This window comes from Balaenoptera musculus, chromosome 9 (genome assembly GCF_009873245.2).
Source record: "Balaenoptera musculus isolate JJ_BM4_2016_0621 chromosome 9, mBalMus1.pri.v3, whole genome shotgun sequence".
In the NCBI taxonomy this organism is placed as follows: domain Eukaryota; kingdom Metazoa; phylum Chordata; class Mammalia; order Artiodactyla; family Balaenopteridae; genus Balaenoptera; species Balaenoptera musculus.
The window spans coordinates 48,815,736-48,840,550 of NC_045793.1; the positions used below are offsets into that span (position 1 = coordinate 48,815,736).

General features: G+C 39.9%; 1 protein-coding gene across 5 annotated transcripts in view; it reads right to left on the minus strand.

Moving 5' to 3' along the window:
• CREB5 (cAMP responsive element binding protein 5) overlaps window positions 1-24,815 on the minus strand; it is a 406,791-nt gene that overhangs the window by 322,746 nt on the left and 59,230 nt on the right. For 4 of the 5 annotated variants that reach the window (XM_036863403.1, XM_036863401.1, XM_036863402.1 and 1 more), the window contains exons 2-3: window positions 10,996-11,067; window positions 5,595-5,688 (exon numbers count right to left, since the gene is read on the minus strand). In XM_036863403.1, the coding sequence (XP_036719298.1) occupies window positions 5,595-5,688; window positions 10,996-11,049 (148 nt within the window). In that variant the 5' untranslated portion in view covers window positions 11,050-11,067. Of the gene's footprint in view, window positions 1-5,594; window positions 5,689-10,995; window positions 11,068-24,815 lie in introns of those variants that run through there. The other variant, XM_036863405.1, reaches the window with a different exon arrangement.

The following is a 24,815-nucleotide window of genomic DNA, read 5'->3' on the forward strand; positions in this document are numbered from 1 at the left end:
GAAAATCTGATTTAAAAACACAACTCTTCGTTCCTCTAAATGCTAATGTGTTGTTACAATCTCCTTCTAAAAACGTTTGACTAGTCTCTCCATTTGATGACTATTGAAGGGATAAGTCAATAATATAAGAAAAAGCAGTTCATAGATTTATATCCAAACATAAATCTAAGGTCAAAACATACTAAAAATATGTGTACCTCACCAAATCTATATGTACAGTGAGAAAATTATAGACAGATAGGGACTTTGGACAAATTGCTTATCCTCTTGATCTCATTTACTCATGTGAAAAAAAAGTGGCCAGGATTAAATGACAATGTATATAAAGCAGGGCGCATATTACAGGCATAACATAAGGCAATAAATGGTAGCTATTGCTATTATCATGCTGCCTTCTGGTGCAAGCCATCTCCACCACCCTCTGTTCCATAAAGATCTGATTAATTTCCACAATGAGAAGTCACTATGTAACTTTACCATCAATGGAAGAGAAAGAAGCTAAGTATGGGACGCGTATGTGTGTGTGTGTGTGTGTGTGTGTGTGTGTGTGTGTGTGAGAGAGAGAGAGAGAGACAGAGACAGAGACAGAGAGAGAGATTTATTTACTTTTTATATCCCAGTTCATTCCAAAAAGAATCTGGAGTGAGATATGTCACCTTTCCTCTGGCTCCTCCCTTAAAATGCTCTCGGATTATTAAGCAGGGTTTATAGCAAAGAGCCATGAGCAATGGATTCGGGTTCTGAGATTGTCTGGTTGATCACAATCTCTTGGAGACAAAAGTTCTACTTCATTGAAAACATTTTGCTTTCTCCACAGTAAGTATTAGGTTTAGAGTCTGGAACTAGAGATAGGCCCTACTTCTAGACCTAATCCAGGACTCAGTTGGGTTCTGAAGGACTATATTGTCATTTATATTAGATGCTCTGCATCAGACGGTGATAAGGAAGATGGGATGAGGAAGCCAGTCTCTCTTGCCTCTCTTCCATGTGTCAGCGCAAGATACAGTCAGCTGCACCGCATCTGGTCTTGGGGTTTTACCACTTCCAGCCCCACCATATTCAGAGGTCAGGGAGAAAGAACCCCTGGGCCTGGAGTGCTGAACATCAGGTCTTGGCTGAAGTGCCACTCATCTAGAAGAGGCCTTTCCTGACCTCCCTTGGGCAGCCTGCTGGCCACTGATGTCACATTATCAAGTTTTATCTTCATCAGAACACTTCTCCCTAACTGATATTTTCTTGTTTATTTATCTGGGGATTTTTGGTTTTGTTTTGGTTTTGGTTTTTTGTCTATTATCTCTCTTCCTCCCTACCCCCAACAGCATATAATCAGTTCCATAGAAGAGGGACCTCATCTCTCTGGTTCAATGCCACATCCCCAGCACCCAGCACAATAGGGTCCTTGCAGGCACTCATTAAATGTTTGTTGACTAAATGAATGGTGATGAAGGGGCAACTTCAGACCCTCTTCCCACACCTCAGCTGGTGCCTGTCCTAACTTCTCTCTAAACACAGCCCAGTTGCCTGCAGCATTAATCAGGCTGTGATGTCTGGTGAGGGAACTGACTAGGCATTTAAAGGCACGGTCCCCTGTCTCTTTCTCAGGTTTCCCACCTGAGTGTTGATCAGGTTTTATCTTTTGGGAAAGGTTTGCAGTACTCTTGAACTTCATCTTTCCTTTCATGAAGCAAAATCAGTCATCTTCTAGGTCAATATTTCTACCATATTCCCCCAACACACAACATACACACACAGAGTTCTCATTTAGCATATTATTTGCTTATTATTTGTTCAACTACAAAGTTGTACTTTGATTCCTATTCTGTTTTTTTTTTTTTTTTTTCCTGTACAGACCCTGGGAACCCTGTAAAGAAGTGGGGGTGGGGATGTTTGATAGGGCAAGATTTGGGAATTTCTGGATACCTAGACATAATACCATTAAAATAGACCCAAACACCATCCTCTTTGTCTCTAATACTGAAATTTGATCATAATTTGCAAGCCAAACAGATCTGGTGTCATGTGGTAGCTGGTAATTTTGCAACCTGTATGTGGAAGTATACTGTCCTCAATGGATTCTCATTTCAAACCTGGCACCTAAAAACCTTTGCTATCACAACATCCCTCACCATGAAATTATCTTCTATCAGATGGAGAATAGTTGAAGGGAAAGGTTCATGCCCCTCGTCACATCAGGACACTGGAAATGTACCACATGGCCCAAATAAGGATGGAAGGACCAAGGTGGGAGGGAATGGAAGTCTTTGCCCTCAGAATCCAACACCACCACCCCTACTCGTGTCCTTACTAGTACTGTCACTTTAGAAGGAGAGGTTTTATGTTTACTGTCTATCAGTAAGAGCAGGCTCATGTTAATAAAACATCATGACCGTCACTTTTATTATCCTGCTTTGTGGCATGTCAAAGATTATTTACAGTCATTTTGAGTAATAAATTCTACCTGGCTTAAATAAAATGGACTTTATGGCAAAGCTATAAAATTATTTCAGATCTTACAACTCTTTGGACATTTACCCTTCAAATGTATATGTGTGATATCTTAATAACTTCCCTAACTATAATATTTGCAATTAATGAAGGATGAAGTGATTTTCCAAAATTTAGGTTAGCTAGATACCCTGAAATTTGTAATAAACACACCTACCATACTTTATCTCCTTAATATATGTTAAACTCCAATTCATCTGAAATGAAATTTTGGGTAATTGAACATTGCTTTAAAAAAAATTAGCCCAAATATTGTTTGAAAAAAAAAATAGCCTTGAACATTTTTGCCCTGATGAGGATTGCTGATTTAAGATTTGATTTATACTATTTTTATTTTTATTGTTACTATATTTCGAGCTGTACAAAATTATTCATCTTCATGAGAGGCCACAAAACAGGTTTAAGGTACATTAAGAAATAAAATTCTAATGAACATATTTTCAATAAAAGCAGATTCTGAAGGTTTTGATAAATTCAAATCTGAGTAAATTAAGATACAGACAAATAAAACTTCAGTCATATTGACAATCACAATCTAATATGCTAAAACTGAAATGATGTTTGAGATAAATATATTTGAAAGACTTTCCTGGAAAAAAATGCAAAGCACAAATACTCAGTAAATAGCATATTACAATTCAGTGTGGACAACATTGGCATATGACATGTAGTTGACACCTCAGCCCTTGGAGCTGTACTGGATAGCTCTGTATTCTGTTACAGCAAGAAATTTCTACGAGACTACGAACATGCAGAGTGGGTAGCAAGTTTAAAAATTTAGCACAGGGAACTATATCCAGTCTCCTGGGATAAACCATAATGGAGAAGAATATTTTTTAAAAAAGAATGTATATCTGTGTATAACTGGGTCCCTCTGCTGCACAGCAGAAATTAGCACAACACTGTAAATCAACTATCCTTCAATTAAAAAATGGTTTAAAAAAATTTAGCACTTAATTTCATTGGGAGTATGAAATGGCCTCATACCAGCTTCAATATAAAACCTGAGAAAGCAAAAGAAAATATGCCCTTATATTATTCATGCTGTTTTTCCTCATTTATTTCTCCCTTCATTTTCTTATTCTGAGTTTGACGTAACAAATTAATAAGAATCTGGTAAGAACTACTGAAAAGCTTCAAGAGTTTCATCAAAAACCTATAGGAAATCTATAGAAACGTTCCCACATCTTTAGCTACTTTTTTTCAGACCTTTGGATGGGGCTCCCTGTAGGGCCATCCCAGCAGTCTACCTGAGAGATACTATGCTGGTACTTACCTCTGTAGTGATAATATCACCACATAATCACCACTCCTTCACACTCACCTCCCACTCCCCTACCCCCAGGCAGCCTATTTTAGGGATCCTGTTTGGGAGAGATAAAGGGTGAACTTATTACTTGAAATATTGGGAATTCCAAAGTCTAGAGCCTTGCTACTTTCCTATACATGTTCATTGTCAAACTGTAAGGTTACACCACATGTGACTCTATAGAACGTAATAAATGATAAAAACAAAAGAACAGAACACCCTTCCTAACCCTTCTAGGCTTTCATAATTCTTAGAAATTTGAGTTTCTGCATCTGTTTCTAGACTTAAGGAAAGACAAAGTTATTTCTGAAGAACCAACTAGTTCAATAAAAACAAACAGGCTGAGAGAGAGGTGGTAGAGGAGGGAAGGGAAGAAGCTGCCTTTGAACACGAGCGTCTTGCAAATCACAGCCCATCTGCACCATTTACAAGTCACGGGCCAGGCAGTGAAGACGTGTGGACAGTCCCGTCACCGGGAGTATTTGATCATATATATAAACTGATGAGGCCTGACAAAGCAGTAGCTGGTGCAAGTCAGAGGGTTAGGACTGCAGGATCAAGGGCCCTATTTTTTTTGCCCTGTTGGTGCGTTTGGGAAAGCTGCTCCCTCTCCCACGCCCCTCCATCTCTATCCGTAAAATGTGGGTTGTAATAATAACCTGTCTGAAAAAACTCTTAGGGTATTTACTAATAAGAGTGATAATAAAATACTTGTAAAATTTAAGTGCCATAGAAATGCTCAATTATACGAGCCAGTTTTGCCTGTGCAGTCAGTTTCTCTTCTGATATCATTTAAAACATGTTCATGGACGTATTATTTCTTTCACGATGCCAGGGAGACAGTGGCTTGAGTGAAATATTTCTAGCCTGAGAAGGGCAACAGGAAATGCTTCAATTGCCCTGCTAGGGTTTATGAAACTCTTGCACTTACACGCTTTCATTGGATCACAAAAAGCCTGTGAAATAGACTGGGCAGATAAAATCATTCCCATTTAATGGAAAAAGAAACTGAAGCCCAGAAGTGTTTACCAACTTGCTCAAGGTCATCTGGCCAGGCTAGAGTTCAAGTTTCCTCACTCCCTGCACTCTTTCTAATTTACCCCACTACCTCTCAAGATCGGACAGAATGGAAATTAATTGATGGATTATCATTATTATTTATTTCTGATCACATTTGCTGAGCACTTGTTGTATTTCCACACATTATCTTATTTAATTTCCCAATTATGAAGCAGGTACTGTTTCTTAAGGAAACCTTCACTGACCAGCTCAGTCCAGAAAGACAGCTCCTTCTGCTAAAGCCACACAGCATTTTTCCTTATAAGTCTCATTTGATATATATCATGGACAGTCCTCTATTTTAGCTAAGTTTTCACACACACATTGTGATTTCCTCGAAAACAGTAATCATATCAATCTTCGCGCCTCCACGGCACTCAGAACAGTGCAATGTGCATTACAGATGCTCAATTAATATCTGTTGCTTGAGTAATTACAGGTATGTGATGTTAAAAAATCCTTATATGGAGCCAAGTTTCATAGTAATAAATATTTCACATTCCAGAAAACAAGAAGTCATAGTTCTCCAATTATTTGAGTGAACACTACATTAGCGGATTACATTCCTGCTTACCATTATTTTAAGTCTCAGCTATACTTTAGAAATATAAATTTTCAAGGTGTAGAATTTGCCAGCGGAAATCATCCTATTCTGTAGAACAATTATCTCATAGGAGGCTGATTTGATCACCCAAAGCATCTTTGCCTGATGGCTCCTTACCTGATAACATATTGTCTGTTTTTATTGAGGGAAACTTCAAAGTCATTTCATGCTTGTGCCTATGAATCATCAGATGGTCCTCTGTTGGGAAGCGCTGTCAGACAAATAGAAAAAAAGGGAGAGGGGAGAGGAGCCATTCAGTTTTGTAATATATATTTTGTCATCACAGAGAAAAAGATTCATTCAGCACTGCAAACGTGACAAGGAAAAAAAAATTAGTTCTGAAAAAGTTTGAAAGCATGGTAAGTAAAATGACAAATTATTTTACGCAAGCACATATGCATTCATGTCAGACTTTGGAAAAGAACTACACGTCACGCTTAATTATTTGCCATATATATCTACAGATGTACTCCATGACATTTGCATAGTATGTTTCTGTTTATGAAGACCTTGCACACTGATCATCTCATTAATTATAATTATACGTATGATTTATAGTAACACAGCAAATTACTTTTAGTGTTCTATACTCCGTGCAATGTAGTAAACCAACACTTTATTTTTAATTTTCAGGGAATGATATTATGGTTGTCAAAAATGCTGCGCCCAAATATTTTCAGCTGTCTGGCTTCTGGTCATATGGTGGAATTGGATTTCCTGGCCCTCTTGTGGTTGGGTGGGGCCATGTGAGTAGTTCTACCCATTGAGTCATGAATGGAAGTGACATGTCACCCAGATGTGAGCATCTATTTCTTGGGGCAAGACCCTCTCCCTTTTAGCACAGAGATTCACAGTACGAGAAATAGTGGCCCCTCAATCATCCTAAATCTCTGAAGAATTATGAAGAGCATCTCTGAATTCTGAAGGATTATAAAAAACATCCTGCCAATCTATAACTGAAATGTATGCTTGGGCAACTGAAATAAGCCTTTGTTGTGTCAAGTCATTGAAGCTTTGGACTAATTTATTATTGTAGCAGATCCTAGCCTACCCTGACTCAGACTGGTATGTTTTAATACCTGAACTTAACAGGGTATCTGCTTTATCAAAGTCAAATGAAAATTCAACAAAAGACAATAAAGTCTGCTGAATATTTCCGAATCTTTGACAATCTAGAAAATCTCTCAGAGCATCCCAGATCCTCAGGATAGCCACTATAAATTTCAATTACCATTGTATATTAAGGTAGAAATCTTTTCTGCAAACAGTATAATTTGTATTCACAGGAATGAGGGGATTCACTGGGCTAAGTCCTTTGGAATATTCTAAAAGTAGTTCTTCAAATAAATATCACTTATTTCTTTGTCATTTGCATAACATAAATTAGAGAGTACAGAAGTTGCAACACATGGTGATAATGCCAGATTTCTGAATACAAAGAAGTCTTCATGACATGTGGGTTTTTCCTGCAGGATCATCTGGTCCTCTATAACACTATACTAGAATGACTGCATCAAATAAGTGACACTACCATGTGTGGCTTAGACACATAGGTTAAATTTCTTAGTCTTTCTGTCAAAAGCCTTATTATAATTCTTTTCTGTAATATATACCAAAAAACAACATGGGAATAGCCTTCATTTGCAGCCATTTTGTGAGCCATTTTTGGCTCCATAAAATAATAACCTAAAATAGAATATAAACAAGAATACTTATTATATACTACTAATAACCTCCATGATATCTCATATTAATTATAATTACCTTCCAAATAAGACAATACAGGATATCTGTGATTTTTTTTTTTATTTGGTAGGAAAATAGCAAATTGTAAATAACCAAAATGTACAGTCTGCAATAGATACAGAGCTGAGAGAGGCCACTGGAACTTAAAACAAGGAACTTAAAATGCAGAGGGCAAAGGAACAGTGAAATTAACATTGGACTCTGTGAGATCAGAAAGAGCAAGAGAAGCTTGTTTCTCCTCACTTCTGGGACAAAGCTAACTTATAAGGAGCTGTAACACACACATACACACACAAAACCTCCGAGGTATTATAGGCCGTTCCTAATAGAGCAAACGTTCTTTCCAATGAGGGAAAAACGGGGTGGGAGGGGAATCCATCCATCACCTCCAACACAGCGCAAGCACTCATAATTCATATTTACTCCCCTTTCCAATTCCCAGCCATCCTTTCTTCTCCATGCAGGTCCCAGGCTATGGAACATCGCTAAAGTAAATGCCATGATGGACTGATTCCCTAACACCCCACCAGGAGACCCTTGGAATCACTGGCCAACCACCATATTTTCTCAATTCTAATATCCCTTCAATTGAAAGATGCTCATATTTTTATAATAGCTTATCAAGAAAAAGAAACACTTCCACATTAAATAGAGACATCAAGTTTTAGATATATCTTTACATTTAAATTTAGTGGGGGTTGAAGGAAGAGGCTTGGAATTTTACCTTAAAACCAAGAAACTATGTAAATTCTCAAGTCTCATGTTTCTCCAAACCTTTCCTCAGTTCACACAGCCTTCTCAAGGAAATGACCTGCTCCTTCATTGAAGTTCAAGGTCATTTGAAATGCACCCCTTCAACATTTATTATCACCTCCATCTCAGAATTTACATTAACTTCATAGGTCCTATTTCCATTCCCTTCTGTCTCTGAGGAATTAACATCCCCCCCCCACCTCCACAGGATCCTCTACACCCCTATAGTCTGGGGAAGGGCACTCCAGCTGTGGTCCTTCAAGCCAGCATGCTCACTCCTCCTTGCCCTTGACTAAATCCAGCCTGGCGAGCCTTGACCTAATATATGTATACGTATAGCTGATTCACTTTGTTATAAAGCAGAAACTAACACACCACTGTAAAGCAATTATACTGCAATAAAGATGTTAAAAAAAAAAAAAACTTTTCTCAAGCTGCTTCCTTCTCAGGCTACCATTATATCACTCTGCTTCCCGTCACTCCCTAGCACTCTTGAAAGGCTCCTCTATGCTGGCCACCTCCACTTCCTCACCACCCACTCACTCAATCTGGCCCCCACCCCAACTCCTCTCTCATAGGTCGCCGGCAAGCAGCCAACTGCCAAACCCAACAGCCCCTGCTCAGGCCTCTCGCTGTGCCAGCTCTAGCAGCATCTGACACCAGTGACCACACGTCTGTAGCATTTATTTATTTATACCCTGCCTGATTCCAAAAAGGAGAAAAGATGGCTTATAACAATACCTAAAATAGAATGGGGGAGCATCCCTTAGAAGTAGGTGATTCCCAAAAGGGAAGGGATCCAAAAAGAAACAAGGCTAAAGCCAAAATGCAAGTCACTGGGCAGTCACTCTCAGCCAGGGGCAATTTGGCCCCCAAGGGGACATTTAGTAATGCCTGGAAACATCTCTGGTTTTTGCAACTGGGGGGCGCTACTGGGATCTAACAGATAGAGGTCAGGGATGCTGCTAAGTATCCTATAATGCACAGGGAAGCCCCCCCCACACACACAACAAAGAATTATTCAGCCCCAAATATTGGTAGTGCCAAGCTTGGGAAATTCTGCCACACAGTCCAGTGTCCTCTGTGCACTTCTTTTCTCTCTGACTTATCCAAATGCTGGATGTGGCTAAATACCCCTTTCTTAAAGGCTCTCCTCTACCATCATTCACAATCCTGGACTCTCCTGGAACCCTAACTTGCCATGAACCCTCTATGGCCTTTGCTAAGTCTCTTGAGGATCCCTTTCCCTTGAATGCCCCTTCCACAGAGACACCCCCATTATCCTCCCCAAGTAAAGTAAATCCCCCTATGATAGTCTTCAGGGTGGCCTGTGCTCTTCCTTCATGGAAAACTGCAATTCATTAATTAAGTGATGAATTGCTCATGTGGTTCCACATGTGATGCCTAGGCTAGAAGTTCCGTGAAGGCAGGGGTACATGTGTTTTATGCACAAAGCAGGCCCCTCAAAAATGTGCTGAGTGACTCAAATTGAATAAAACTTAATGTCACGTTTTTACAGCCAAAGCAAAGCAAACTGCTCAAGTTATCGAATTCTTTCTGGCTATTGAGACTCCTCCTTAAGGAAACTAAGTGGAAATCAGTTTTAACTTAGATAAGGCAATTTTCTGCATTCACAATGGAGAGTCCTGGTCTAGCAGAATTTTTCCCAGTACTTCAACCTATCTGTGTCTTCCCAGTGTTTCCTGTTTCAAAAGGACCTCCAAAACCAGGTTGCCAAAATATAGTTGAAATTCAAAATAATTTTCTCTACCGCTTTCCTTATTTATTAGGTAGAAACCAACATTCATATAAAAGCCCCTGCAGAATCTGCCAGAACGCAAGCAAAGGAGGCTGGTTTCTCAGCTGGTGGCTGATGTCAACAGCAGCATCGCAAGGCAATAACATTTCATGTTGCCATGGCATATTCCCTCCCAGGAAGCTTCCAGAACCCTCCTCAAACTCTCTGGGGAGATACAATGAAAAGGGTCCTTAATGAACATCACCTCTCACTGACTCCCAGACATTGCTCTACGCTGTGCCGCCAACCCCACAACATAAACAGGCAAGAGAGTGGGGCTTGATTCCACCTGAAACTACTGGGCACTTCAGAGAAAGAGAGCATAGCTACCCACATGCCTGTGCTCTGAGTTCTAAGCTTGTCCTTTATCCCATAAAATGAAGATCTTGGCATGAGAGCACCATGTGTGGTCATTTTCCAATGACTGGAACTTGGAGATATCCAAAGGGTCAAGTGTAGAAAAAGTCACCATCCTGTTCCAAAGGGAAAATGTCAAATTCTGATTTTAGATGATGGATGTTTCCAATTTCTTTCAAAGAGATGGGTTCTAGTACAATAGTAGCAGCAGTCACCATAGCAACAGTGGGTGTCAACTGAGCACAATGTGCAGGTCCTTTACTAAACACTCCGCGCACAGCACCTCATGTAAGCCTCACATCTAATCCACTTGATGGCAGCCATCAGAGGCTAAAAAGAGGGTTAACACAGCAGAGGAGGCCAACTTCCTCTCTCAAAGTTTAGATAAATGGAAAAACGGTGGGTTCTAAAAGAGTCATAGGGGGTTTATTTTACTCAAACGGGAAAACAAAACAAAATCGAATTCAGTCTCTGATGGTGAGCTATTTCACCAGTAATCCAAAGGCCCAGAATTCAAGTGGCTATTGTCAAAGAGAGCACCCTCTTTCCCCCTGTCTGAAATAACAATCCTGAACATCTGGTGGGCAGGATGCGGCTGGTTTACTTCCAGGGGAAAGTTATGGATGGAAATGGCCAACACTGATGTATTTCAGAGGCTGTGAGGGAAGTAGTTCAAACTAGTCAAAGTGGAAAATGATGATGATGATGGTGATGATGGTGATGAGGATGGTGAGGGGGACTTTGAGAATATCTTGGTGAAGAAGAAAAGCCAACAGCAGGCATGACTGCCAAGTGAGAGTTGCCTCACTGTGGGAAGGTACTGCATCCCCTGCAGGCCAGAGTGGAGGACCCCCCTACACTCACCTGGGAGCAGCCTGGGGCACTGCAGACAAACGGCCTCTCCTGCTCCAAATTCATCTTGGATTCCTCATAAATCTGAAGGGTCAGGGGGAGAGAGGAAGGAAAACAGAAATTCATGAATATCTCCTGCTTCTACCTGAGAAAGGCAATGGCTCGGAGCCCCCTCCTATGCCAATTCCCAAATTAGATGAGAAAAACATCAACACGAACAACAGGTCCTGCCTTGCTGAAGTTTATTAGGCTCCCTGCAGTCCGAGTTCCCACTGTGTTTTCTTGAGTGCATATTTACTGCACTTTGAAGAAAAAATGCCAACAAAATGCAACCAAAAACAATGTCTATTGTAGCAAAAATTCCGCCTGGTGGGTGTTATTATCAGGTAAAACCCCACCTGTGCAAGACAAAGGGCAAGAGAAGGATAGTTACTGGGCAATCATCAGTGTGAGGACCAACCCTGAGCATCAGGTCAAATGATTCTCCCATGATCACCCCACTGAGCTTCAGTATGAACAAGGGACGCAAGGTAGCCCTACAGCCAGCTTAGCAAATGACCCTGGTAGTGAGCCACGGTCTCAAATTCTCTTTCACCTCAGGCATTTGATGATGCCTCAACAAAAACTATCCAAGTTGTGCAGAGGTGACGAGAAATCAGCAAATGCAAAAAGCATTACCTTAAATATTTCATTAATTTGGTTTTACAGGCTGATTTGAAATTAAAATCAGATTAAGGTGACCGCCCCTCTGATCTAGATAAGTTGTCTGGAATAAGGTAGCTTTGCAGGCAGAAACCTTATGTTGTGATCTCAGACATATGTTAAACTATAGTGTGGTCTTTTCTCATGCAGGGGTTAAGTTCCAAGGTAAGTTCATTAGGCAAAAACTGAGCGTAATCAAATATCTTTGCAAATCCTCCCCCAAACCAATAAAAGTACAGTACATATGATTGTGTAATTACTAATCTATACAGTAACATAAAATTTTTTTTTAAATATCATAAGAAGTACTTACTATACAATTGAAGTTCCACAATATAAATAGTTTTCTAAATCATACTTTTCTTTTTGCCAGTTTTGGAACTGAGTTTAAATAAGCTCCATGTGCTGCTGGTGGGACACGGCTTCATTATACAACTAAAACCTACTGTTTTGCCTCTGAAGAAAGGAAGTGCTGTGCTTCCTTAAAACGCTACTTGTAGGTTATTCCAAAGGAGTCTTAAGTCACCTTCACCCTTGAAAGAGGAAACTCTGCTTCACTCATGGAATAGTTACCCTTCATCCAAGAAAACTTTATCATCTTGCAAAAAAAAAAAAAAAAAAAAAAACCAATGCTAATTTGTATGTCATTACAGCCTTCCCCCAAACACTAATATATTCACACATATTCTTTGGGAAATAGAGGCATACTTTCACTTTTCTGAAACACAAAATGAAAACACTTGCCTTAGATAACACTCCTAGTCAGATATTAAAAACAAAACAAATTTTAAAATGTAAACTCTCTTCATATCACTATTCCTCAATTTTCACTAAGTAATGCCCTTTTCACTCTCCATTTGGAATGACTAGTCACCTATCAAGGCAGTAATGTAGCATAATTCTACAGTTTTCCTGTATCAGGCATATTGGTTAAGTTTTTTTACTCTATTATATTTAGAAGAAGAAGGAAAAAAATACAAATATCTTCAGAAGTTTTCCACTTGCCCTTGTCTGAGGAAAGTCATGAGCAACTAAAATGACTTCTCACATCTCGTTATTCATGTGATTTTGCCATCACTTATAATAGAGCATCCCTCCTCCCCACTGTGAATGCTGACGACTTACTTCTAAGCCTCCAAATAAAGGGTGACTTTAAAGCTGAGAAAATGATTTTGATCCAAGATAGAACAAACAGCACAGTAACTGGGTTATACATTAATATTAAATATGCCTTGTTTTTCTAATAAACTTTTTAAAACACTTTCCTGGAACTTTTCTGTCTCTGTGTCCATGATCTGCCTGACCATTACCAGGTCACTAAACTGCTTCATGCCTCAATTTCTCCTCCTTTAAATGGGGGTATGAATATCAGTCCTCAATTCCTTCATTCCTGTATCACACCAATCAGTTAGGGAGCCATTTCCAAATTATGGAGAAAGGTCTGTGTATTTAAGTGTGTGTGTTTGGAGGTGGGGGGAGGTTTTGTGGACAAGTGTTACTGGAACCTCACTCTAATATTAACTATTCCTCATGTATAATAGAGAAGTTGCTATAAAGTGAGTCTTTCCTGGACATCATTTAACAATTTTGGTTGCTAAAGTGACCAAAGAATGCCAATATTAGTCATATTATTAACCAATATTAAGATTACATGATGGGGCTTCCCTGGTGGCGCAGTGGTTGAGAATCTGCCTGCCAATGCAGGGGACACGGGTTCGAGCCCTGGTCTGGGAAGATCCCACATGCCACGGAGCAACTGGGCCCGTGAGCCACAATTACTGAGCCTGCGCGTCTGGAGCCTGTGCTCCGCAACAAGAGAGGCCGCGATAGTGAGAGGCCCGCGCACCGCGTTGAAGAGTGGCCTCTGCTTGCCACAACTGGAGAAAGCCCTCGCACAGAAACGGAGACCCAACACAGCCATAAATAAATAAATAAATAAATTGGGAAAAAAAAAAAAAAAAGATTACATGATGGTAAAATGGGAAAGTTCCAAGAAAGTTCCATATAAATATATGTATGGTCTACATCTGAAAGAAGTAATTTGTGATAATAATTAATATCCAACCGATAGAAGTGGTCAAGATTGGAAGTGCTATTGCTGCAGGTTAAAGGGGATTCATTAATAAGCCAAAGTGAAGAAAGAGACTGACCAAGCCTTGCCACATCAGTATGAGGAGGAAGTATTTTTCTACCATAGTCACAACTCTATCCCAAACCTGAGTCCACCAAAATGCTGACTTTTCCCATAAATTCAGGCCCTTAATGGTAATAGTTTATCAATTCTGCTTAACATCAACATGAGCTACCTTATCTTAATTATTGATTATAATTTGCATATGAACTGCAGCAAATATCATGGAATTATATGATGCTAGTGATAGGAGACTGAACAACGTTCAGTCAGAAAAAAAATTTCAGTCATACAGATTTACATTGTCTTATTGAGCCTTCATAGTCTGGATGCCACATTTAGAGGAACAGGATCAATTAGACAACTACTGAGTCTGCCTTCAAATAGTTTAGAGTTCAGTTCATTCTGTTCAACTGAGTTACCAGTCATTGTATTATTTTATTATTAAAACATAAATGAATCTGTATCAATTTATTACATGCTATGGATCCCATGGACCAAATGTTTTGGCAACATACTATTGGAATAAGTGTCCTAAGGTAAAATGGCAGTTGCTAAAATAAAATACGTTTTAAGTGATTAATAAGGTCTGAGTGGGTGTATATATATGTGTGAACCTCAACTGCTTTATTTTGATGCTCTGCGTTCCCACATTTAGCTCTCTATAAACAGTACACCCTTGCTCATTCCTCCTGTGTGGGTGTTGGAGATAGTTTTACTAAACAGTACCACTCTACCACACAGGCTTCATTACGTTTATCAACCAGTATGATCTGGTCTGATGTATTAGTCAAGAGCCATGATCTCTTTTTATGGTCTATTATTATGGTTCTTTTCTAGCACATATTGTAATAATTATTCTCTCAAACAGACTTCTACTAAAGCCCTGTGTATATTCTTTTATCATCCATCACATGGGGGGCAAATTACTCAGACATGATTTTAGCCAGGCTGTTCTGCATTTGGTCCTCAGAGGTCAGGCCTCATCTTCTCATTTCCCATTCAGTTGTTTTACTAGCTGGGATGTTTTAATGAACCAGGTTTTGCTTGGCAACCGCCATACCCCAGGCTGCACTGCACAGAGCTGCCATAGTAGGCGTTCAATAAATATTTGTGGGATGGATAATGAATCCTGAATCACCACAATAAACCGTCTCAAACAGCTTGCTTTTTTTTCTACTCCTAAGGCAGTGGTCCTCAAACTTTTTGGCTCACAGCCAAGTTTTCAGCAAGGCAAGAGGTTGTGCAGGCCAATAATTCCACCTGTTCCCAGTTATGACCAGAGAAGAAATCTCACCAGGTTTAATGGAAAAAAGTCAAAGTTGCTTTTGGTGAAAACAACAGTCTAGTTTTCATTCACATGTAAATGTATTAATTCATTATGAATTCAGTCTGTTAATATTGTCATAGATGCTGAAACCACTGGAGTCCAGTCTATTAACCATGTGTGGACTGTTTATGGCACCCAGAGAGGGCCCTTTGAGTAACACCCAGTGACCCCATATCTTTGGTTAAATACAGTAATAATTGTGGAGGGAGCTGTCTAATCATTTAAGAGTTTCTTTACAAATAGTATCATTTTTTGTTCCTCCTTTTCCAAAGTTTAGCTTCAATGTTCACTTAGAACAAATGCCTCAAGAGTCTAATTTCCCTTCAGATTTTTGGAAAACAATACAAAACCCTAATAACAAACCCTAATGGTGTATAAAGCGAGTAGAGGTTTTTCGTAGTCGACAAGGAGATGACAGGTTTGATTTATAATTCAAACTAAACTGCCACTGGATTCAGCTGGCCTCTCAATGAGCAAGAATCTCTTTCATTGTTTAGCGTTTGACCCTACAAATTCCTCCTGGTCTAAAATGGGAAATCTTCCACAATGGCTGATGCAATCCATTCAAATGCTTTGCCAGGCATTTAGGGATATACTTGGAATTACTACTTCATGAAGGGCAAACATTGCAAAAAACAAATGCTACAAAAAACTTGGATAGTCTACACAAAATACTGTAAATATGTATTTTAAACTTAAGAGCAACAACTGAGCCCAAAGGGAAAAAAACCTACATCATCTGCTTTGCTAGAATCAGCCAAGAGTGATGCTTCCCCATCTAAATCATAGTAAGCCATTACCGATTCTTAGTTAACAGCGAACTCCAATCTCAGTGTAATGGCCCAAATTTCCCCCACAACAGCAAACACATTCATACAGTGATATGGGATTTGGAATAGTAAGACACTAAAAATGTTGTTTTAATCTGAAAATCTGGCATGCACTTTTATCAACATCAAAAGTTCTGGGAACTTCAAAGCCACAACTGTATGTATAAATGAGCACTAATAATAATATTGATATCCTCATCAGCTCTGGTATTGTTAATCTGGACATGAATGCATTAGAGATCTGAAAGGGGGCTTGCATTTTAATAGCGATGTTAACAACCTCTGTCAGCCTTTACTGCCCTACGATGAGCGTGGAATGAGTCTTCTTGGCAGGACTCCTGTGAAGCAGATCTTCGCTACCCTGTTGAGCTTACTAGACTGCAGAAAGGGTTCTAGAAGAGGAAACAGGTCCTTCCTAAAATGCCAAGGTTAGCCGACAAACATCTTGAGTTCATCACACTGTGTGAGATTCCAGATCAGTCTTACTTTGTTTCTGGAAGCAAAGGTTGTTTATTAACTAAATTAGTTAAGGGTATAGCCAATTTGTACTTCATGTTTCTGAAAAAAAAAAAAAGCAAATATTTCTCTCAATGTCTTGGTCAGAAAGGCAAAGAGCCACACTCAATAATAACCCAACACAAATTCACCAAAAGCACACATTAAAGTATTTTATTCTAAGATGCCTGATTCTACTTTAAAAGCCAGGGTGCAGGGTCATTCTCCCAACACGTGGCTAGCTATTGGAAAGGAATTATATATCTAATCTGAAGGATATGGTACCTTTCACTATTTCATTTGCTCATCTGTGATACAGAACCATTTTAGTAAAACATTGTAAATAGGACCATTTACAGAGGTATTATTTAAAAAATAATTTTTAAATTATTTTAAAATTCTTTAATATTACTTTAATACCGTAACTTCAAACAGAAAAATAAACACCCTTGAATCTCAGTCCAAGAAAATCAATTATTTTGTGAGTGGGTCTTAGTATCCATCTCTGCATCTGTGTCTCTGTGTCTTTGTTTTTCCGTGTGTGTCTTCTCTCTTGAAAACTCTGTCTCTCTTTTTATATGTCTGTTTCTCTGTGTCTTTGTCTTGTTACATATGTCTTTGTCTCTCTTCGTCTGTCTGTCTGTCTCTCACACACATGCACACACACATACACACACATTTTATCAGATGTGCTCTTACTAGCTTTACTGGTAAAAAGATCTAGTAGGCTTGTTTCCTGTTTCAGTGTTATTCTTGAAGTGGGCTGCAGCTAGAATCTGAATTTCATTGGGCTATTATTATTTGCAGCTGTGTGACCTTTTTAACCCTGCTTTTAAAGTGCCATTTCAGCTCTCAAGCTTGAAACGCCTTGAATGCTGCAAAGTTTTCAAACCAGAGATTTATACGGGGAACAAGACCAAGAGTGGGAATCTACCTTCTAAGCGAAAATTTCAACAGAACTTGGCGAGAATGGGGGTGTCTTGCTGGGCAGTTTACAGCCAGAACTCTTCCCCAGGAGTCCTCAGCTTTACCCAGACCACTTGCAGCTAAACATTGCCATCCCGTTCAAACCAGAATATCATTATCCTTAAAAGATGTCCACCATTCCCTGGTATCCCCAAAGTTCAGAGGCCCACAGCCTGAATCACAGACCTCTTTAGGGTTGTTTCACAGGCTGCATCACGCTTAAGGGACTGTCCAAATGTCCCTTCGAACCAGGCCCATGGTTCCCAGGAGGAAGGATTTCCAAAGAGCTTTTGTCTCTGGAAACTCACGGGGCCTTACTTCCCGGCCCTCACAGGAGAGAGTGCTGGGGGCTCACGTCCTCTCGTGTACTTTAGCAGAGGTTTGTGGTTTTATTTATGTGGCGTTTATACTGTGTATGAAAAAACATTCCAGTGGGATTGGGTTTTCATACGTTAGATTCCTCTTTCTTCTCTTTTTTTTTTGTTTTTGTGTTAAGTTTTCCATATGTTTCTTTGGATATGAGCCCTCTTTTCAAAGTTACTGGCTAATTTCTACTTATGTTTCACACAATCCTGTCTCACAGCTTTCCTACCTATGGGTTCAGAAGTTCAGAACGTACTTGTTAAGCAACAGTGTTGGACCTTAGAGGTGTAGCATATTAGTCTCTGCAGGGTGTGTGTCTGTGCCCAAGGCTGTATATCTAAGTCTGTGTTCCTCTTCCTGCTCCCACCTCGCACAATACATTTTTGGCAGGACACACCTCATTTCAATGAAAAGTTTATTTGACATGCATGTGGTTAACAAAACACTAGCTTAGAGATTCTCAGGTTTTGAAGGAAATATTGAATGTAACAAAATTACTTGGCTTGTTTCTAATGAGACTGAACCCAACCTCAGAAGACAGGCTGAAAAGCAAACTCTTCCTTTTACCTACTCCCAATACGAACAAACTGATGAGAAAAGAAAAAATAAAATTGGAATAAGAGGTGACCAAGGATTCAGTTGACCTTGTCATCTGTACCTTTCCAGAAAGTCTTCCACTGCAATTTAAAATAATTGCCCCGTGAAACCCTGAGAGGAAAAACTATGATAGCAAAGAAATTAAATGCAAAACCAGGTATATTCTTCATTCTGGTCAAAAGCAGCTTGCCTTTAGAAATTGAAGAATAACTTAACAGAAGAAAGAAAAAGTTCTTTCTTTTCCTTTTTTGCTCTACTATAGTAAAATTTGACTTTAAAATTGTAACCCACTCCCAAATGGGACTACTTTGCCTCTGGATACTTTTTAAGACATTTTGAGTGCATTTGGTTTTTAAACTGTTTTCATGTAAAATGAATATTTTTGAATATTCTGAAAAATCACAACTTTCTAGTCTTGGCTTGCTTTTCACACATTCAAATGATTTTTATTGGCTAGAACTGTTTTCTTCGTATTTTTATTCTATATAAGTATCCTTGCGTCTCCAGCAACAATATATGTTTGGTCCATCTAATGTATGGGCTGAAGTAATCTTTAACAAAACACCTGAGAAGTTTCCTTCTTGTGCATGAATCAGAGCTACAAAATGTGACACTGTGTATGAAACACAGTGGTGATCATGCCAGACCTCTCTGCTCTCTGCAAGGCCTGGTAAGAGGCTATTTCATCTTAGTATTAAATCTTATGATTACCCTTACTGACTTACTAGTAAAAGACATTTGAGAATGATGGTATCAAACAGAGTGTTTTTTATCTTTTACTCCAGAAGAAAGCTAGGCATTCTCAAGTCCTATCTGAAGTAGCCAGCAGTTGTGTTCAGAACTTGCCCCATCTCACCGTGTCAGTTGAATACAAGGGTAAAAATACATTTAAAGACTTGATTCAGATTCCTACCGTACTATGCGTCAAATGTCAAGCATGTGAACATTTGACAGTACTAGCAGGTCACTTAAAGGCCATGTTAAGGTAAAAATCTTAAGTCATCTGAAGATTCTGTCATCATTCTAATAAAGTTCCCTCTGTAAATTCTAGCAGGGACTCCCTTGGTGGCACAGTGGTTAAGAATCCACCTGCCAATGCAGGGGACACAGGTTTGAGCCCTGGTCCGGGGAGATCCCACATGCCGCGGAGCAACTAAGCCCGTGCACCACAACTACTAAGCCTGTGCTCTAGAGTCCATGAGCCACAACTACTGAGCCCACGCACCACAACTACTGAAGCCTGCACACCTAGAGCCCATGCTCCGCAGCAAGAGAAGCCACCGCAACGAGAAGCCCACGCACCGCAATGAAGAGTAGCCCCCTCTCGCCACAACTAGAGAAAGCCCGCGCGCAGCAACGAAGACCCAATGCAGCCCAAAAAAAAAATTAAGAAAAAAAAATGTATATATATCTTAAATACTAGCAAAAGGCACATTTTCATCGGCTTTCCTAGAGAAGGCATAATTTCCTTGCATGGCCCAGCAAGAGGATTTGGAAATATGTGAAACCAGTTTTTAGTTGCCACTATTTCTGGGAGTCACCACTGTCATTTAATAGGTGGGGTCAGGGGTACAAAATATTCTGTGACGTGCAGAATGGGCAGCCCTGTGCAACACCAAAGTTTCCTGACCCAACAGCTAATAGTGCAGATTTTGCAAGAATAATCATAGTATTAGTCCCACTGCCCACTGGTTTAGAGGTAAAAAGCAGATAAGAGTAAGAAAATAGTAAGAGTGAGACAATGAAAACAAAGTCAGCATACAGCAGAGGAAATGAAAATAAGAGACTAAACACATACCCACCTCTTTATACTTTGCACACAGCTCTGGAAAACGCAGGCAAAGTTAAGCCTAGGATGAGGCTAGATTCAATGCCAATAAAAACTTTATGAATATTCAAAAAAGTATGTGAAATTATCATTCCCTTTCAATGTGAAGGAGGGCTGGGGACTGTTGCCAAAATTTAACTAAGCATACGCTTTCAATCCATAGCGGAGACAGATGAGTAAACTAGAGTAGACTTTTTTAAGTGAATTACCTCGTTTGGCTACCTACAGCCCCACTCTCCAGTTCACTTACTACACCGTTCTAAGCGGTGTTGACGCAACGGTAGCGAAAGAAAGCCTTGGCCCAAGGTGGAAACGGCTCTTGTTCAGATGCCCTTTCACTCCTGATAATTGCCTTGTTTATTTTATATTATTGCTGAGGACAGCGCCACCAAAAAGACCATGCTTTGTTTGATTTTGGTTTTCTTTTCCTTTTAAAATTTAAGCGGGGAATGTCACAAGATTTCAAATTGTTTTTATGTTACTGGTACCATCAGTCATCAGCTCATAGAATACTTATTAGGGGAACACTGGCCCCCTAACCCTAACCAACTTCAAAACATATTAATAGGGCAAAAACTTACTAATAGGCATATATATATATACACGCACACACACACAGATACATACATATATAAATACACATACATACACACACACACATATATATACACATTTAATTTTTTTTCTCTTTCGGCCTAAGTTTTCTTATTGATAGGTTGCGGTGTGTACGCGTGACACACATTAACACACATTACAGAGATTATTTCATCTCCATAAACTAGCTCAAGCCTCAAAACCGTTGCCTAGTCCTAAACGTAACCCAGAGGAGGCTACTGAGCTCCAAGGAGGTATAAGAAGAAAACCCGGGTCTGCCTCGCAGCCCAAGTTCACCACAGTTAAGGATCATTAAGCTTGTATTTTAAAAGTGCAGAAATCAGATGTATTTCTGAGAATCACTAAGTCGTTTCCACAGACTAGAAAAGTCCTTCATGTCTTTCTCAACTTCCTATTAAACAAAAGAGCCACTCACTAAAGCCTATAAACCCACTGAAACATACTGGAAAAAAGGACACAGAAAGAAAAGGCCTTTTCCTTGAACCACCACCCACGAGAGGTTACACTGTACCAGACTCCAATTCATCAAAAGGTCCTAGCCATTAACAAACAAACGAGGGGCCAGCTCCTTCTCTCCCCAGGGCTCGGCCCCCAGACAACAGCTCCATTTTTCAGTCAACACTCCCAATCAGCACGGAAAGGGAAAGGGACTTTTTTGAATGCCCCTGCTCCCCCAAACCTAGGACCTTTTCCTCAGCTTGACTGTGGTCTCTCTACTCAGGAGGTGGAGGTCAGGCCCTGGGAAATACCCTGAACCTGGACTCTTCCGAGAGGGAAAGTGAAAGCAGGCAGGGGCACGAAGCACCCAGAGGGGATTTGGAAGGAGGCCGATCAGACATTTCCATTGAAAGGCTGGGTAAAGGGGAAGCGAAGAGCCCCCAAGCCCACATGGGTGAATTGCAGCTGTTCAACGAGCCAATTCTAGGATCTTCATAGGGCACTGTTCAGGGGCAGCTTCAGGGAGAGTGACCTGTGGGCAGTGATTGATTACCTGTCACCCAGAACTTGTTCCAAAGTGATTCAACCTCGGCATGCACTGGGACAGGACCAGAAACCGAGGACACTGGTCTCATTCATTCATTCCTGCCTCACACAGTCACCGGGCACCTACCAAGCATTAAGCTCCATGCTAGGAACAGGAAGGCTCCAAAATATAGCCCCTGCCCTTTGAGCAGTGACCATCCAGTAGGGAGGTGAGGTATGTACAGATGTCTATGGTGGAAGGTAGAATTTTAAAGGCCATAAAGTAGTGTTAGCAAAGTGCTATGAGAGATCAGGGGCCATGAGAAAGCAAGCCTGTGTTATTAACTACATCAAATACCACATAATCTCCTTTCACAGCTAAACATTTCTCACAATCAGCTATCAGTTCAAGGAACAAACACACACACACCTTGAAGCGATCTTTTAATTGTACTAGAAGTAAGGTTTTTATGTTTGTTTTAATTTAGGCTTTATTTTACTTTTAATTCTGATAAATAAGACTACATTATTTGCAATAAGCTTAACGCTGTGGCCAGGGGACCAGATTTTATGTTAGAAAATCAATAACTGAATCTCAGCTCCCTTGCTTACTAGCTGTGTGATCTTGGGCAAATTACTTAACTTCTTTGAACATTACTTTTCTCACTATAAAAAGACTACAGACAATATTGGCATCATCTGCCTCTGGGGATATTGGGTGAACAAATGTGCTTTAAAAAGCACTACATAAACTGTAAAGTGCTGTGAAATGTTGGTTACTGTTTTTATCAGTCACCTTGCAGTAAGCACATGGAATTGCTGAAGTACTGGATAGTGCAAAGAGTTATGTCTACATTTGACAGCATGTGCAGAGAGATTAAAGATTCTGAAAGATGTTGGAGAGGATGATCTTTAAAGAGATCCTGATCTTCTACGCTTCTCTGATAATCTAGCAATTACCAAGCCAAACCTTATTCACCAGCTTTTTACTGGTAGGCTCCCAAGTAGAATTATTTTCTTTGTCTTCTAATTGAGATGCGATGTCAAGAAATGCTTTGGAGTCTGGTCTGTGTTCAAACCCTAGCTCTGTGACATACCAGCTGACATATAAGCTTGGGTAATGGGTCACTTGACCCTGGGATAAATTTGGCTATTGCTGGCTGAGCAAGCCAGGGAGCATCAGACACCTCGCCCTGGGCTTGGAGGAGCCAGAGCTGGAAAGGCACATGAATTTGTTTACCTTCCTGGAACACTGCTTCCAACCGCAGAAATGAAGGGAAAGCTCTTTGCTAGGCAAGTCCACCCCGACACCTTGGCCACGCTGCCCTTACCATCCAGACTCCAGTCGCACTGATGGTAGGAAAAAAGTGGAGTTTGGGAGGCACCTGGGATAACTGAGAAATTCAGTGCCTTCTTATCAGTGGGTACTTCTAGGCTCACCTGGAGTCATTAGAAATAAGACTAATACAGATTAATAAGACTAATATAAGACTAACGGGTAAAGGGGGGTCAAAAGGTTAAAAAAATGCAGTTGATGTAAAACAGACACAGAAATTTTGATCATATCTAAAATATTGATTTTATGTTTATATCAATATATACATATATATGTTTATATATTGATAAAATAAAGTCTGAAAAAAAGAAATAAGACTAATACAGATTATGACATTTGTTTACATCCACTCTCCACTTGGGCTACCAAGAAAGAAATTGAATCTTCCTTTTGTTATTAAATTTTCTTTAGCAAGCTATACTATCCTTTATCATCTTACTGCTTATTCTTGTTTTTGCTCTTCCCTATTTTTTTATTTTCTTCCCTCTCCTTTTCATTCCCAAAATATCCCATGTGGTATTTAATAAAAATACTTTGAATAAGGCAGTAAGAGTTAGCTGTGAAAAAAGGAAGTCACAGCACAAATCAAAGATCTGGTCAATTAGACCACTTGGGAAAATGGGGAGCTCACATCTCAATAACAGCAACATTTCCTAACCCAGGACACTGGGTTGTTCACGATGATTAGCCGAAGACCTCTGTGCCTCAAAGCAGATCACCCTCCCAATGCAGAAAGGTCTGTATGTATGGAAAGCCTGGCAAATTTTGAGGGTTTTTTTAATGCTTGGGAGTAGTGAAAATTTTATTTAGTGAAACTATCTCTTCCATGTACCACCACATCCTATGTGTCAGCCATTTTTAATCTCAGAAAAGCATTTTCCGTCAAGGCTGAAAGAAAGCCTTGATTAGATACAGCTTTGATTTATCTTCTCCACTAAGTGCCTCTGTAGGGAACGCAGCCGGATAAAGCCATTCAAATATGAGTTAGGATGGCAAAATTCTCAGTAATTTCCAAAACCTTCAGTTTTCCTATCCACCTTTGTGATACCCACATTAAAGGATTTCTGGTACTCTTGAAGTGATGGGATTATTTAAATAATGACATCAAGCTAATGTTTGTAAGATGCTTCAAGGAATTGAACACAAGTTGAAAGTAGTAATATCATCGTTATTTCTTCATCTGTCCTCTACTATTTCCAAAGAAACAGAAACAACCACTTACACAAACACACACACACAAAAATCCTCCGGACACCCAAGTTAACCAGTGTCTCCTTTCTTCCCAAACCGCTAATCAGCCAGTCACTGGGCAAACAGCTCAAGCACCAGACAAGGAAAACATGTTATTTTTCTGGGCAAGCCTTAACTTCACTGCCTACAAAACACAGCCCCACGGGGCACATCCCACACATGGTGAGATTAAGGCTCCCCTCTCTCACTGGAAACCAATAGTTACCCGTCAACGCCCGCGGAAACTGAGGTCAGGATTCGCCAAAATGCACCCTGAAGTCCAAGCTCGCTGATTCTCAAGCTTTCCTACACAGACCAGTACTCACATCCAAACCATCGCTGCAAGACTTCTCCTGCTAATAACACTCAAAGAAAGCTCAAAAAGGAGTAGCATAAGAGAGAGCTTCTCTCCACGGAGCCTCACCCCCAGCCGCCCAACGTCCTGC